This window comes from Salvelinus namaycush, chromosome 28 (assembly GCF_016432855.1).
Source record: "Salvelinus namaycush isolate Seneca chromosome 28, SaNama_1.0, whole genome shotgun sequence".
Taxonomy (NCBI): Eukaryota; Metazoa; Chordata; class Actinopteri; order Salmoniformes; family Salmonidae; genus Salvelinus; species Salvelinus namaycush.
Window position 1 is genome coordinate 34,801,338 of NC_052334.1, and position 16,859 is coordinate 34,818,196.

The 16,859-nt window shown below is 41.0% G+C and overlaps 1 protein-coding gene across 3 annotated transcripts in view; it reads left to right on the forward strand.

The window, feature by feature from the left end:
* Positions 1–3,337, forward strand: part of LOC120023754 (phosphatidate phosphatase LPIN1-like) — a 34,452-nt gene extending 31,115 nt beyond the window's left edge. For all 3 annotated transcript variants that reach the window (XM_038967844.1, XM_038967843.1, XM_038967842.1), the window contains one exon: positions 127–3,337. In XM_038967844.1, the coding sequence (XP_038823772.1) occupies positions 127–607 (481 nt within the window). In that variant the 3' untranslated portion in view covers positions 608–3,337. The remainder of the gene's footprint in view (positions 1–126) is intronic.
* Positions 3,338–16,859: the final 13,522 nt, after the last annotated feature.

Sequence of the window (16,859 nt, forward strand, 5' to 3'; positions counted from 1 at the left end):
TATCCCTCCATCTTTCTCCCTCATATGTCAATGTCTCTCTCTCCCTCAGTAGCTCTGTCTGTCTCTGTCTCTGTCTAACGAACAATGAAAGTAAATGAAGTATGTTTCTGTTCCTGTCCCTTCCAGGTATGGTCGTCTGTGTGAGGTGGTGGACCACGTCTTCCCCCTGTTGATCAGAGGTCACGTCTCGGACTTCTCCTGCCCTGACACCTTCAGCCAGTTTACCTACTGGAGAGAACAGCTGCCCCAGATCCACAGCCCTGATCAGCCCCAGATCCACAGCCCTGATCAGCCCCAGATCCACAGCCCTGATCAGCCCCAGATCCACAGCCCTGATCAGCCCCAGATCCACAGCCTTGACCAGCCCCTGGTGCACACCCCTGACCAGCCCCTGGTTCACACCCCTGACCAGCCCTTGGTCCACACCCCTGACCAGCCCTTGGTCCACACCCCTGACCAGCCCCTGGTTCACACCCCTGACCAGCCCTTGGTCCACATCCCTGACCAGCCCTTGGTCCACACCCCTGACCAGCCCCTGGTTCACACCTCTGACCATCCTCTGGGCATCAGGTGTGGAGACCCACTTCCACACCAGACCACCCCATAAGTGACCTGTGTGCAATCTGGGAAGGAACGGGAGAGACACTTTTATGATGATGACGGCGTGCAAATGGAAGAAGCATGTCTCTGCTCTAATGTCACACACACACACACACACACACACACACACACACACACACACACACACACACACACACACACACACACACACACACACACACACACACAGCAATGCATAAGCATAAGCAGACCTTAACACACACATGGTTGCCATGTGCACACTTATGCACTAGTGGAAGTGTTCTCCGACAACAACAGGCATGTTAACACTGAGTGGTATTTCTATGTACTCACCTTTCCTATTTATGTTCTACTCCTCAGTGTTCTGCTCTACAATACCTACTGTTCATCAGGTGTAAAAGGTGCTACTTGTATACATACACTTGTAGTAGCTGGAACTCCGACAAGAAGCACTGATTCAGTCAACCTGGGGGAAATCACTGTGAAGAACAGCCCATCAATGACAGCTATTTCACCCAATTAGCATTGCCTGATTGATTCAAGCACTTTTAGTCTCCAATGTGGGTACAGTCAACCACTTTCAGATCTAACGTTCACATAAAGTGCGAATATAATAAATGTCAAACAAAGCAGGATTAAGCTCAACAAGCGCTGGGAATATTATAGCGCATGGCGATAATTCAGTTCACCCGTTCGACCTCCAAACGTTTGTCAATATAATCAAAACAAATGTTATTTGTCACATGTGCCGAATATTACCGTGAAATGCTTACTTCCAAGCCCTTAACCAACAGTGCAGTACAAGAAATAGAGTTAAGTAAAACATTTAATACATGTGTTTTAAAGCACGTTTCCGTTCTAGTAAGTAGCATTCTATATTCGGTTTTTATTCTTTCGGTTTTTTTGTCATGTTCTGTGTAGATATGTTAGTGATCGACTGAACTGAAACAGGTAACCGGTGCAGCTCTTCACTATTATTAACAAGGCACAGAGGAGGGCTGTCTCTCTCGTTGATGCCTCTCGCCCATAGTCATCAATAGTCCTTAAATGGTCGTGTAACCAAACACCTGAGAAAAGGCTCATGTGAAACTGACGTTACTCTGACAGTAAGCAGTGCAAGAAAACTCAGGTTGTCCGTTTCAGCAGTCGTCTTCGTTTCTCCACTCGTCACGGTTTCCACGGACCGTGACACATATGTTATCAAATCAAATTGCATTTGCCACCTGCGCTGAATACAACAGGTGTAGACCTTAACTGTAAGATCTACACCTGTTATATATGGGGCGCATGTGACAAAAACAATTTGATTTGATGACCTATCCGATTCTCTCTGTGTGCAGTGTCATTGTTTTGGCTAACGTTAACAGATAATGTTGTGCAGACAGTAGAAAACATATTATGTCCTCTGCTTTGGTTGTCCATCATCTTAAACTCTGTGTGTAACTGCGAGATGAGAGAAATCTACAAATGTATGAACTGTTTAATTCATTTCACATTTTTAAGCAAGCAGCTTGTGAACGCACTTGGATTTGGGCTTTGGTTTTTATTTCATTTTAAATATTGTGTTTATGTGATTGAATCTGAATAGAGTTTTGATGTTCATTCTCACTTTTGTATATAGTGCAACCTTTTTTAGCGATCGAATTCAGAAACATTGTCAGTAAGTGGCTGGCTGCTGGACTACAGTAGTTTGACCTTAAGGCGAACAACATTTTGCACTGACAGACTATAGTGTCCACTGAAGCGAAACCATTGAGATATTCTCCAGTAAACCAATCAACATTCTCCTGAATTCTAGAATCTACTACTTAGATACAAAGAACTTAGACACGTAGCTTCAATTGAACTGATGTTCCTTGTAATTTCAGCAATTAGAATTCACAACAACCTTGACGGTTCTGAACCTCCTCAAAGGGTTTAAAGCACAAAGCACTAACGACATAGTCCGTCTGTCCATCAGATCTCTGTTGTGAACAGAGGTGGCAGTATGTTTCTATGGGTGGCTACCGTGGAATGTGTATCAACATATGTATATTGTGCAATTGCCAATGTTATCCTGTATGTAGTATGTATGGATATACAAGACGTCCTGCATTACCGGAATGAATACTAACACTGTGATACAGTATTTCTCTCTTTTTTTTATTGATCATATTGATGACCACTATAAAACCTGATTGCATCACTATGAAGGAGAGAAGGTTCCCACCGTCCCTGTGTCGTATGCCATATTGATTACTTTCAAAACCTTTACATTCACTTTGGTTGAATTGACTACCAGTGGGATGGTTGAAACATCCATTAACATGGTTCAGGAGAATTGTGACATAGCGACTAATGTGAGATGTTGGATTTACCACCAACCGAAGAGGTGTGTTGGTATTAGGAGGATAACGGATGGATGGATGAGTCAATGGAGGCATGTGATATCACTGTTGTGTTTTGTTTACTCCGCCTCTGTGTCATTGTGCTCTGTTCTCCCTTTACTGTCACAAGATTTGTTCCAAGTATGTTAAAGTACTACTGTATATTCAGATTAAATGACTGTATTCTTTCTGTGAAAGATCTATATAAACAACGAGTTTGTTGCCTTACAGTATGCCGTGGCTGTCTCTGCCCTCGTTAGTTTGTTTCTGAGATGTACAGAGTCAATTACTCTAGCACTGTGTCATGTTGTATAGGTTAACAATCCAGTCTGACAATAACTATATTGAAAATAAGTTTCTCAATAAATGCAAAGTTGATTGTTGATGGATTGGATGTGTATGTCTCTCATTTCTCCTCCCTGTAGTGAACATGATATGAAACCAGATGCAGAGAGAGCATGTGTAGTATTTCTTGAGTTTTAGAGTTTTTCCTGACCACATGACTGAAAAGTAACAGGACCATGATTCCACTCTACAGAGCAAAACTAACACCCATATTACCCATGTCTACCATGGTGTTGCTCCATGGCTTTGTGAAGGCTGGATACATACTGCCATCTAGTGGAATATATACTTATAACACCTTTCATATAAAACCCGTGTACAGTAATCAGCTCACTGATAGATCTGTCCGATACTCACGGGGATCACATGTAAAGTGATTTTTACAATAACAATAACACAACTGATTATATTATTTAAACCAGTCTGAAGTTTAGTCAGATGAATCAAGCATTTTTGCTACACCCGCAATAACATCTGCTAAATATGTGTATGCTACCAATAAAATATGATTTGGGATGGACCGGAGGGGCTCCAGAGAAAAGAACTGCACAACAACGGTTTTACCTCCACTTATTAGTTTCCTCATCTACAACATCTGCGTGTGAGAGACGGTAGGGTAAAGTATTATTTTCTTTAGTTTTGTTCAATAGTTGTTGGGAATCAGTAGGAGATTATTTACAGACAATTATGTTTATCATAAAAATCGAATACGTAAAACATTTTTTTATTGAAGGCATTAGTCCCTGAGTGACAACTTTACTTTTCCCACTCTATGTAGGGCAGTGTCTCTGCCATCGTTTATATTTCTTGGCTATGAAAATGTTTCCATCCACATTAAATGAGTAATTCTGCTTTTAAAGTATTTGATTGTGAATGATGAGAGGAGAAAATACGACAAGACAACTGACAAAAAATGATCAAAATAGGAACTCATCAGGGTACTCCAGACGATAGCTGTTCCTCATTTGCTCATCTGCAGAAATTGCTTGAACATCTTTATGTAAGTTCAGCTGGCTTTTAGTTGTTAGTTGTTTTGCTCATTCGTTTCTGGGAACTAACGCAAGAACCTTATTAGGCCAGCTGATTATATTACGCTCCTTGAGTCTTGATCCAGTAAGTTTCAGTCTGTAAGACAGCCAGGTGACGCCATTTCCCCATCAGGTAGACTCTCCATACAGCACTCTGCCTTGTGTCATATACAGTATGCCAGTGGTTCCCAACCTTTTTCGGTTACTGTACCACCAAATGAATATTTCTCTGCTCGGAGTACCCCTGAAGTACCCCCTCATGTACATTTTACCAGTAGGCCTATGGTCTCATGATTCTTCCCAAGTACCCCCTGTGGATTAGTCCTAGCACCCCTGGTTGGGAACCACTGCAGTATGCTATGCCTTCTTCTCTGTCATGTACTGACAAGTGACAGGACAAATCTGTAGGCTCTTTTCCTGTATGGACAACATCAATTCTATGAAGAACTGTGTCTTAAAGATCACGTGCTGGACACCTATTTTCTCAGAAAGGTGTTTTTGACACGAAAAAATAAATGAGGTTCTATCCGATCAACTGCAGGAGTGAATGATGGTTCCAGGCAGGAGTGAGGAAGTAGGAGAGGAAGAGCATGCAACAATGGCTGCCAGTGGATTAATCACACTGTTAGGTAAAATAATGTCTGTCATAATCTTGGCTTCAAATAAAACCGGCTTTGAATCTATTTACTGCATATGTGAATGAGTGACGCACTATATTAAAAACCAAATGCAGTACAATTCTATTATTTACTAAAAAAAATGCATTGAAAGTTTGCAAATAGAGCATACAAAGACAAGATATTTGACTTTATTTTATTTTATTAGGATCTCTTTTAGTCCTCACTTGGACTAATCTTCCAAGAGTCCTCAAACATTAAAATACAATTTATAATACGATCACATTTTCACATTTAACACATTGTTCCAGACATAATACACTGACATATTGACCAGATAAATACCCTTAACAGTCTGAAAAGATAGACTGATTACTTCATTGACCTTAGTCCCGCACAACCTTCCAATGTATTATATTTAAATGGTTCTAAAGTATTGTTTGAATTTCTATATTGAAAGGTTTCTGGTTTGCTCAAACAAATTATTCAATGTCTTTATTGCTCTGAATTGAAATGTTATTTAGCCTATTTCTCTTTTCTGTCTGGATAACACATACAGTTGAAGTCGGAAGTTTACATACACTTAGGTTGGAGTCATTAAAACAAATTTTTCAACCACTCCACACATTTCTTGTTAGCAAACTATAGTTTTGGCAAGTCGGTTAGGACATCTACTTTGTGCATGACAGAAGTAATTCTTCCAACAATTGTTTACAGACAGATTATTTCACTTATAATTCACTGTATCACAATTCCAGTGGGTCAGAAGTTTACATACACTAAGTTGACTGTGCCTTTAAACAGCTTGGAAAATTCCAGAAAATGATGTCATGGCTTTAGAAGCTTCTGATAGGCTAATTGACATCATTTGAGTCAATTGGAGGTGTACCTGTGGATGTATTTCAAGGCCTACCTTCAAACTCAGTGCCTCTTTGCTTGACATGGGAAAAACAAAAGAAATCAGCCAAGACCTCAGGAAAAAAAATTGTCTGGTTCTTCCTTGGGAGAAATTTCCAAAAGCCTGAAGGTACCATGTTCATCTGTACAAACAATAGTACGCAAGTATAAACACCATGGGACCACGCAGCCGTCAAACCGCTCAGGAAGAAAACAAGTTCTTTCTCCTAGAGATGAACGTACTTTGCTGTGAAAAGTGAAAATCAATCCCAGAACAACAGCAAAGGACCTTGTGAAGATGCTGGAGGAAACGGGTACAAAAGTATCTCTATCCAAAGTAAAACGAGTCCTATATTGACATAACCTGAGAGGCCGCTCAGCAAGGAAGAAGCCACTGCTCCAAAACCGCCATAAAAAAGCCGGACTACAGTTTGCAACTGCACATGGGGACAAACATTGTACTTTTTGGAGAAATGTCCTCTGGTCTGATGAAACAAAAATAGAACTGTTTGGCCATAATGACCATCGTTATGTTTGGAGGAAAAAGGGGGAGGCTTGCAAGCCGAAGAACACCATCCCAACCGTGAAGCACAGGGAGGCAGCATCATGTTGTGGGGGTGCTTTGCTGCAGGAGGGACTGGTGCACTTAACAAAATAGATGGCATCATGAGGAAGTAAAATTATGTGGATATTTTGAAGCAACATCTCAAGACATCAGTCAGGAAGTTAAAGCTTGGTTGCAAATGGGTCTTCCAAATGAACAATGACCCCAAGCATACTTCCAAAATTGTGGACAACAAAGTCAAGGTATTGGAGTGGCCTTCACAAAGCCCTGACCTAAATCCTATAGAAAATTTGTGGGCAGAACTGAAAAAGTGTGTGCGAGCAAGGAGGCCTACAAACCTGACTCAGTTACACCAGCTCTGTCAGGAGGAATGGTCCAAATTCACCCAACTTATTGTTTCAAAGCTTGTGGAAGGCTACCCGAAACGTTTGACCCAAGTTAAACAATTTAAAGGCAATGCTACCAAATACTAATTGAGGGTATGTAAACTTCTGACCCACTGGGAATGTGATGAAAGAAATAAAAGCTGAAATAAATCATTCTCTCTACTGTAATTCTGACATTTCACTTTCTTAAAATAAAGTGGTGATCCTACCTGACCTAAGACAGGGAATTTTTACTATGATTAAATGTCAGGAATTGTGAAAACTGAGTTTAAATGTATTTGGCTAAGGTGTATGTAAACTTCTGACTTCAACTGTAAATGATGGACAATCTATTCCTAGTATTTACTGAAGGTCTCTTACCAGCTGAATAAAATACATTTTTATTTGCCACATACACGAATACTGTTGTGAATGGAGTTTGGCCGTTTTAAATGGTGTACATTGTGAAATAAAATAAGCAGTTTTTAAAAAAATATCTTGTTGATTGATGACCAACCAAAGGCATTGCGCATGACTACAACAGAAGAACCACCTTAAAACAATTATTGTTGCTTATGTCTGTTCAATCTGCAGCCTCCTAACTTGACTTGCTGATGCATTTCCCCAGACCACAGAACAGTAGTTCACCTGACTCTCAAGTAATGCTTGGGTTGTTTGTATAAGAATCTTTCCCGGTAAATATTTAGCTATCCTTCTGATCATGCAAGCAGTTTTAATTCTTTTTTTTTTTTTTTACATAGATGAGTTATTTGAGACGGCCATGATAAGCAGGTGTCTAGCTGCACTCCTAGTAGTTTGGTTTCTGCCACTTCCTCAATTTGTACTCCCCCATACTTAATTGTATCCCATGCTGTGTTTGCCTTTTCCTGGTGGAACAGACCAACTTAACCTTGGTTTCCTTGGTGTTCAAAACAAGTTTGTACCGGCAAACTCACTCCCTGATATTTCCCAGATCTATTTGTAGAGCTTGCTGTACCCGTTGAACCGATTGTCTTGCTGTATAAATTGTAGGATCATCTGCAAATATAGTAGCTTGAGTTTTAGATACGGAATAAGGAAGGTTGTTGGTATATATTAAGTAAAGAAGTGGCCCAAGGCAGCTGCCCTGCGGTATTCCACAGTTTAAAGCATGAGGGGAAGAAAACGACCCATTGATATAGGTGGAGTGTTTCCTGTCAGTTAGATATGACTCTACCCAATTCAATGGAGCTTCCTAAAACCCATAATGCATTAATTTTGTCAAAATGATTTCATGATCCACTAAATCAAATGCTGCACTAAAATCTAAAAATAGTACACCTACAAACCTGCCATTATCCATAGCATTGAGACGCTGGTCAGTCATGTCAACCAATGCAGTGGTAGTGGAATGGTTTTTGTGATAAGCATGCTGATTGGCTGTGATTAGATCATTTTTTCCCATGTACTCCCATATTTGTCTACTCACAATACCCTTCAATATCTTACTGAGTGAAGGGAGTAGACTAATTGGTTGACTATTGGCAGGAGTAATGGGTTCTTTGCTGTCTTTCGGGATTGGACACAGTTTAGCATGCTTCCATACATTTGGAAATGTCCCCTTTTCCAGTGACCAATTAAATATGTATTTCAGTGAAGCTGCAATCTGGGGAGCAGTATAGCGAAGCAAACATTGTCCATAAGATCATAACCTGTAGATTTACCATTGGGTAATGACTTCAATAGGTTTAATACCTCCTCTACTGACACCATTTGTAGACTAAAAGCGCAGGGTTTTTTGCTCATAATATGATCATCAATCCATTGGACAATAGCTTTTTTGGAAGAATGGGTGTTTACATTATCACTCAGTAAATAATTTTTTTTCAAAATGTATCAGCAAAATGAATGGCAACATCAGCTGGTTTTGTTATTGTTCTCCTGTCAACCTCCATACTAGATGGATATGATGAGATAGATGTACCAAGTAAGCCCTTATTAACTTTATTCAATAGCTTTTTTCATCATTTTTACAATCAATAAAAGCATTTTGTAAAATAAAGTTTATTTCTCATTATTTAATTTAACTACATATTTACGTAGTGTTCTATAATTCTGTTCTATAATTCTGTTTAGATTTGGCTGCTAAGACTTTATTTGAGAAAATGCCTCACCTAGATCCATGAATGTTCATTTGCCCATCATTTACAGATGCATCCAAATGTGTTTCGGTCAAAGTTCAAATATGAATTTTATTTATGTTGACCAAGTTAAAAACCTAATGTATTTTGTTAGGAAGGCTACATACATTAACCTGAGCCATATGAAACCCTTATCAAGTGAAGATCAATAGAGCATGTATTGGTTATAGTGGAGATCAATAGAGCATGTATTGATTATAGTGGAGATCAATAGAGCATGTATTGATTATAGTGGAGATCAATAGAGCATGTATTCATTATAGTGGAGATCAATAGAGCATGTATTGATTATAGTGAAGATCAATAGAGCATGTATTCATTATAGTGGAGATCAATAGAGCATGTATTCATTATAGTGGAGATCAATAGAGCATGTATTGATTATAGTGAAGATCAATAGAGCATGTATTCATTATAGTGGAGATCAATAGAGCATGTATTCATTATAGTGGAGATCAATAGAGCATGTATTGATTATAGTGAAGATCAATAGAGCATGTATTCATTATAGTGGAGATCAATAGAGCATGTATTCATTATAGTGGAGATCAATAGAGCATGTATTGATTATAGTGGAGATCAATAGAGCATGTATTCATTATAGTGGAGATCAATAGAGCATGTATTCGTTATAGTTGAAGTTGCCATGATACACTACAACACACAAACTCAGATTTGAACATTGGATTAAAATAGCCAGGGAGTTACTCTAGAGTCCCGATACAATTGATGTAAAGTTTATCCATCACCAAGGAGACTCGTTGGTTCAGGCAATACTTTTCTTTCATCATGGGATACAGTGCTTTTCTCCTTTCATTGATCTCCGTGGGGAAGTGATCGTTCATTCCAAATACAGTGTTTTTGAATTCTCTGCCTCTGCTCTTCGCCATTTCCTTTTGCTTAAAATGTTCAAAATATGTAATAGCTTGTGGCCTTTTCCCAGAGTCCTTACCCATTCTATGGACTGGAGAAAGTGACATTACGCACGACGTCTGTGCGCAGTTTCAGTTGAGTAAAGTCTCGGACAGTGTCCTCACAGCAGCTGCTGTTGTCATTCTCCGGTATCCCTGAAAAGATGATCTTGTCCTGCATTGATTGACATTACATCAAGCAAGTTTTCTTTAGGTTGTTTGTTCTCCCTTTGCACCACCTCCACCTTTCAGCTCTGTGTTCTCTTTCCTTAGATCATCAATCTGACATTGTCTGATGTCCTCTCGTAGTACGTATATCCAAGATATCAAGTTTGGCAAGCCTTTCATTGATGGATTTCAACATCCATATCCGTAAACCTCTCCCTACACTCCCTCTTGCTTGGGGATGGTTTGATGCCATCGTTGAAACCGCTCGGCCAACATGGCTTTGGTTTGTTTTGTTGATTGGATTTGTTGTCCTTAACAGTGCTTGAATCCTCCGAAACGAGCGACATATTCTTTGAGCTTGTAAGTATCTCTCGTCAATTAATTGTTCAAGCTCTTCAAATGATTCTGAATCATCCAGCGTGTTTGCAGGCAGAGTAAAACAAAACAACGGATGTATCTTTCCGGTCCTATACAGGCCTGTCGGGAGATACACCAATACAAAAACTTTTTTTTACGATTGTGAACTCACTCTTGCCTGTTATATTGAAATATTTGCCGCAAACAATTAATATGTATAATGCACTGGCTGCAGTGAGACTGAACTGTTTCTGATAGCACATTAATCATACAGTGGTTCATTACTTTCTGAAAGCAGGACCACTTTAGAATTCTTACATACTCAGATTATTATTTTTCTGCCCATGCTAGCATTTAAAGAGCGACTGCCTTTAAAAAGCAACAAATCCGTTTAAAAACGGCCCATCTCTCATCGATATGAGTCCGAAACAATTAATCTAGTGTCAAAATTGACTACAAAGTGTAAATAGGAAAATGTTGGTCAAGAAGTCAGTCTCGTCTAAAACGGAGTTTGGAACATCATTGCGTCACAACGGATAAATGAAGGTTGGGTTTTGATTTGATGTCCGTTTGCCCACTAACATGGGGTGAACAGCTGCAGTGATTGCCCTCTATCCAATAGCATAGACAGTGAGACAGACCTGCCCAGCAGACAACTCCTCAGGAATTTTGGGACTTGAGAAATACTGCACCAAACACCTAGTTAAATGTAAAATTGCACAACTAAAACATCTTCAGCAAAAACGTCAAAATTAATTACAGATTTCTTGAGTTATTTTAGATTAATTCTTGGGATTTTGAGGAACTGAAATAGGCTTCCTGTGAGAGAAGGCTCAATATCAGGGGATCTGACATTTTATTATACAGAGCTAGATATTCTCCGTAATGGGACTGTTTCTACATGTATCCAATTCGGACCTCAGAAATCTCCCTGCTGCCATATAACTCCAGGGAGATATCTGGTGTGATACATTCAAGCCACATACCTAATGCACGTGCACCCATTTTGTAACGTCTGCTTCTAGCTCACACTCTCAAACACGTAGATCCCCTGAACGCAGCTCACTCTCCAGATCCCAATCACCTGAATTCTGATCACCTGTTCACACACCTGTATGTCCTTATCACACATTATTTAGTTCATTTTTTTGCACCCCATCATTGTGAGGTATTGTTTGTTTTGTGATACATTTCTAGTTGGAGCGCTAGGTTTCCTGTAATTTAATCCCCCCCATGTATGATAGTTTTGGCCTGCCTCACTAACTACGCCTATTCCCTGCCTGTACTTTAGCCTGTTGGATTTCCTGTTATCAACGTATTGCCTGTTCTCCCGGACGACATAACTAGCCTTTTCCCTGCCTGTACTGTTGCCTTGTTGGACCCCCTGTGTATGATCTCCTGCCTGCCCCTGGACCCAGCTACCTGTCTCTTCCTGTGGTCCTTTACAATAAACACCTTGTTACTGTTAGGATTTGTGTTTATTGCACTATAACACAATGCTATATCACATGTGATTGAATATTAGCAACTGTTGGCCTGGGCGCCTGGGTGTCTGTGTGTGTGTGCTGGAAGTAACAGATAAGTGTGCTGGGAAGCCGTGGTTAGCCTTGAGCGAGAACAGTGTGCTTTTGTATACAGGTGCAAATAGCGCAGACAATGTTGCAGAGCTGTCTGACCTCAGTCTCTGGGGTGAGGGAGCGTAATCTACACAGCAACAGCGCCGGGACACCAAAGAGCGCAAAGAGGCTAGGACTAGCCTGAGCGCCGGCGATAGGCTGAGCAGAGTTTAAACCACGCTCAGCCTCTACTGTGATAGGCCAACAGACGGGTTGGAACTAGTCTGTCACAGTATAAGAACAGCTGTTTACTTACATCCTGCCAGTTCTCTGTTCTACCCTGCGGGGTGGTGCAGTGAACCCGTATATACGAAAATTGCATTTACCATTTATCGCTTGAGTTTAATAAAAATACTTAAAGTATATTCGGTGACTCTGAATCACATTTTGTCCTGATACCAGATTTGAATTGACGCAAATCCCTTATATTACCAAAGTATTTCAAGATAAGGTAACGCCATTTAAAGCAACAGTGGCAGCAAATGAGCCTTGCATCTGCGTGCTATTTTAGAAGCTACGTCAGTGTGAATGCGCAAGACTCATATGGGTCACATATCAAACTGAATATGAACAGTCAGGGGAAAAAACATTGGATATTAAATACAAATCTCAATTGGATTCTTAGGATGGCTGTGTGAACGCAGCCATAGTATCAGATGTAGGCTGATACTACATGCTGTATATTTCATGATAATACTTACCTCATGTTTAGTTCACTTTGTTGAGGTGTCACCCAAGCTTTAAGGTGCATAGACATGCATGTTCCATGCAACCCAGTAAGGGTGCTTCATTCCACAGGAGCATGCTCGTTAAGTTCTATAATAATACACATATTCACAATTAGCTATCACCCTTGTTACGCTGCATCATGCCTCCAAAAATGGCAAGGTTGCTCCAGCTATGTTCACTGTTGCCCCTTTAATTGACCGACTGGATCTGTTTCAGATCATTTTGTGCCCTATAGGAATTAATGGTAAATAATGTATTGTGTCATTTTGGAGTCACCTTTATTGTAAAAACACTCCAAAATGACACAATACATTATTTACCATTCACCTCTATTGGTCACAAACTAATCTGAAACACAACCAAAGCCAACCCACCAAAAATGTGTAGAGTTATCATTCAAAATAACCCCAAAAGATGTCTTGAGCACACTTGGATAAGTTCAAATACTGTGCAGTAAGGTATCAATGTGCTAACTTCGCACTTTTCCCACACTGCATTTATTCAAATGCAACATAGACATGTGCCAATAGAGTCACAACATATTCTACATGACATGATAATCACCTCTATGATAATGTGATTGATGTTGACTGCATATAGCAATTGAGTAAAATATGAATTACTTTAATTTTGTTAAATTATTATCATGATTTTCTCAACTTTAATCTGTATCAATAAAGATATTTCCAATTATTACATTGAAATTGATTGATTGTCTCGGTATTCATTTCAATTTTTTTCAAAACTGAAATAAAGAAGTTATTAAACCTCTGATGTTGATCAGGGCCCATATCCTAAAAGCATCTCAGAATAGGAGTACTGACCTAGGACCAGCTTCCCCCTTTAGATGCATGTTTCATGCATGTTAACATTAGAAGCCTCCTCCCTGTGTTTTATTCACTGCTTTAGCACACTCTGCCAAACCGGATGTCCTAGCCGTGTCTGAATCCTGGCTTAGGAAGTCCACCAAAAACCCTGAAATTTCCATCCCTAACTATAACATTTTCCGACAAGATAGAACTGCCAAAGGGGGCGGTGTTGCAATCTACTACAGAGATAGCCTGCAGAGTTCTGTCTTACTATCCAGGTCTGTACCCAAACAATTCAAACTTCTACTTTTAAAAATCCATCTTTCCAGAAACAAGTCTCTCATTGTTGCCGCTTGCTATAGACCACCCTCTGCCCCCAGCTGTGCCCTGGACACCATATGTGAATTGATTGCCCCCCATCTATCTTCAGAGCTCGTGCTGCTAGGTGACCTAAACTGTGACATGCTTAACACCCCGGCCATCCTACAATCTAAGCTTGATGCCCTCAATCTCACACAAATTATCAATGAACCCACCAGGTACAACCCCAAATCCGTAAACACGGGCACCCTCATAGATATCATCCTAACCAACTTGCCCTCCAAATACACCTCTGCTGTTTTCAACCAAGATCTCAGCGATCACTGCCTCATTACCTGCATCCGTAATGGGTCTGCGGTCAAACGACCACCCCTCATCACTGTCAAACGCTCCCTAAAACACTTCAGCGAGCAGGCCTTTCTAATCGACCTGGCTCGGGTATCCTGGAAGGATATAGACCTCATCCCGTCAGAGGATGCCTGGTTATTCTTTAAAAGTGCCTTCCTCACCATCTTAAATAAGCATGCCCCATTCAAAAAATGTTGAACCAGAACAGATACAGCCCTTGGTTCTCTCGAGACGTGACTGCCCTTGACCAGCACAAAAACATCCTGTGGCATTCTGCATTAGCATCGAATAGCCCCCATGATATGCAACTTTTCAAGGAAGTTAGGAACAAATATACACAGGCAGTTAGGAAAGCTAAGGCTAGCTTTTTCAAGCAGAAATTTGCATCCTGTAGCACAAACTCAAAAAAGTTCTGGGACACTGTGAAGTCAATGGAGAATAAGAGCACCTCCTCCCAGCTGCCCACTGCACTGAGGCTAGGAAACACTGTTACCACTGATAAATCCACTATAATTGAGAATTTCAATAAGCATTTTCCTACGGCTGGCCATGCTTTCCACCTGGCTACCCCTACCCCGGTCAACAGCCCTGCGCTCCCCAAAGCAACTCGCCCAAACCTCCCCCATTTCTCCTTCACCCAAATCCAGATAGCTGATGTTCTGAAAGAGCTGCAAAATCTGGACCCCTACAAATCAGCTGGGCTAGACAACCTGTCCCTCTCTTTCTAAAATGATCTGCCGAAATTGTTGCAACCCCTATTACTAGCCTGTTCAACCTCTCTTTCGTATCATCTAAGATCCCCAAAGATTGGAAAGCTGCCCCGGTCATCCCCCTCTTCAAAGGAGGAGACACTCTAGACCCAAACTGCTACAGACCTATATCTATTCTACCCTGCCTTTCTAAGGTCTTCGAAAGCCAAGTTAACAAACAGATTACCGACCATTTCCAATCCCACTGTACCTTCTCCGCTATGCAATCTGGTTTCAGAGCTGGTCATGTGTGCACCTCAGCCACGCTCAAGGTCCTAAACATATCATAACAGCCATCGATAAGAGACATTACTGTGCAGCCGTATTCATCGACCTGGCTAAGGCTTTCGACTCTGTCAATCACAACATTCTTATTGGCAGACTCAACAGCCTTGGTTTCTCAAAAGATTGCCTCGCCTGGTTCACCAACTACTTCTCAGATAGAGTTCAGTGTGCCAAATCGGAGGGCCTGTTGTCCAGACCTCTGGCAGTCTCTATGGGGGTGCCACAGGGTTCAATCCTCGGGCCGACTCTCTTCTCTGTATACATCAATGATGTTGTTCTTGCTGCTAGTGATTCTTTGATCCACCTCTAAGCAGACGACACCATTCTGTATACCTCTGGCCCTTCTTTGGACACTGTGTTAACTAACCTCTAGATGAGCTTCAATGCCATACAACTCTCCTTCCGTGGCCTCCAACTGCTCTTAAATGCAAGTAAAACCAAATGCATGCTCTTCAACTGATCGCTGCCCGCACCTGCCCGCCCATCCAGCATCACTACTCTGGACGGGTCTGACTTAGAATATGTGGACAACTACAAATACCTAGACTGTAAACTCTCCTTCCAGACTCACATTAAACATCTCCAGTCCAAAATTAAATCTAGAATTGGCTTCCTATTTCGCAAACAAAGCATCCTTCACTCATGCTGCCAAACATACCCTCGTAAAACTGACCATCCTACCGATCCTCAACTTCGGCGTTGTCATTTACAAAATAGGCTCCAACACTCTACTCAACAAATTGGATACAGTCTATCACAGTGCCATCCGTTTTGTCACCAAAGCCCCATATACACTACCCACCACTGCGACCTGTACGCTCTCGATGGCTGGCCCTCGCTTCATACTCGTCGCAAAACCCACTGGCTCCAGGTCATCTACAAGTCTCTGCTAGGTAAAGCCCCGCCTTATCTCAGCTCACTGGTCACCATAGCAGCACCCACCCGTAGCACGCGCTCCAGCAGGTATATCTCACTGGTCACCCCCAATGCCAATTCTTCCTTTGGCCGCCTCTCCTTCCAGTTCTCTGCTGCCAATGACTGGAAGGAACTGCAAAAATCACTAAAACTGGAGACTCTTACCTCCCTCACTAGCTTTAAGCACCAGCTGTCAGAGCAGCTCACAGATCACTGCACATGTACATAGCTCATCTGTAAATAGCCCATCCAACAACCTCATCCCCATACTGTATTTATCTTGCTCCTTTGCACCCCAGTATCTCTACTTGCACATTCATCTTCTGCACATTCTTCCATTCCAGTGTTTAATTGCTATATTGTAATTACTTCGCCACCATGGACTATTTATTGCCTTACCTCTCTTATCCTACCTCATTTGCACATGCTGTATATAGATTTTTCTACTGTATTATTGACTGTAGGTTTGTTTATTCCATGTGTAACTCTGTGTTGTTGTATGTGTCGAACTGCTATGCTTTATCTTGGCCAGGTCGTTGTTGCAAATGAGAACTTGTTCTCAACTGGCCTACCTGGTTAAATAAAATAAAAAATCATAATTATATAGACAGGGGACCTGATTCTAGATCAGCACTCTGAGACACTTCATGAATACGGGCCCAGAATTGTCAGAGTTGACCTCTGCAGTGAAACAACTGTATTTCTG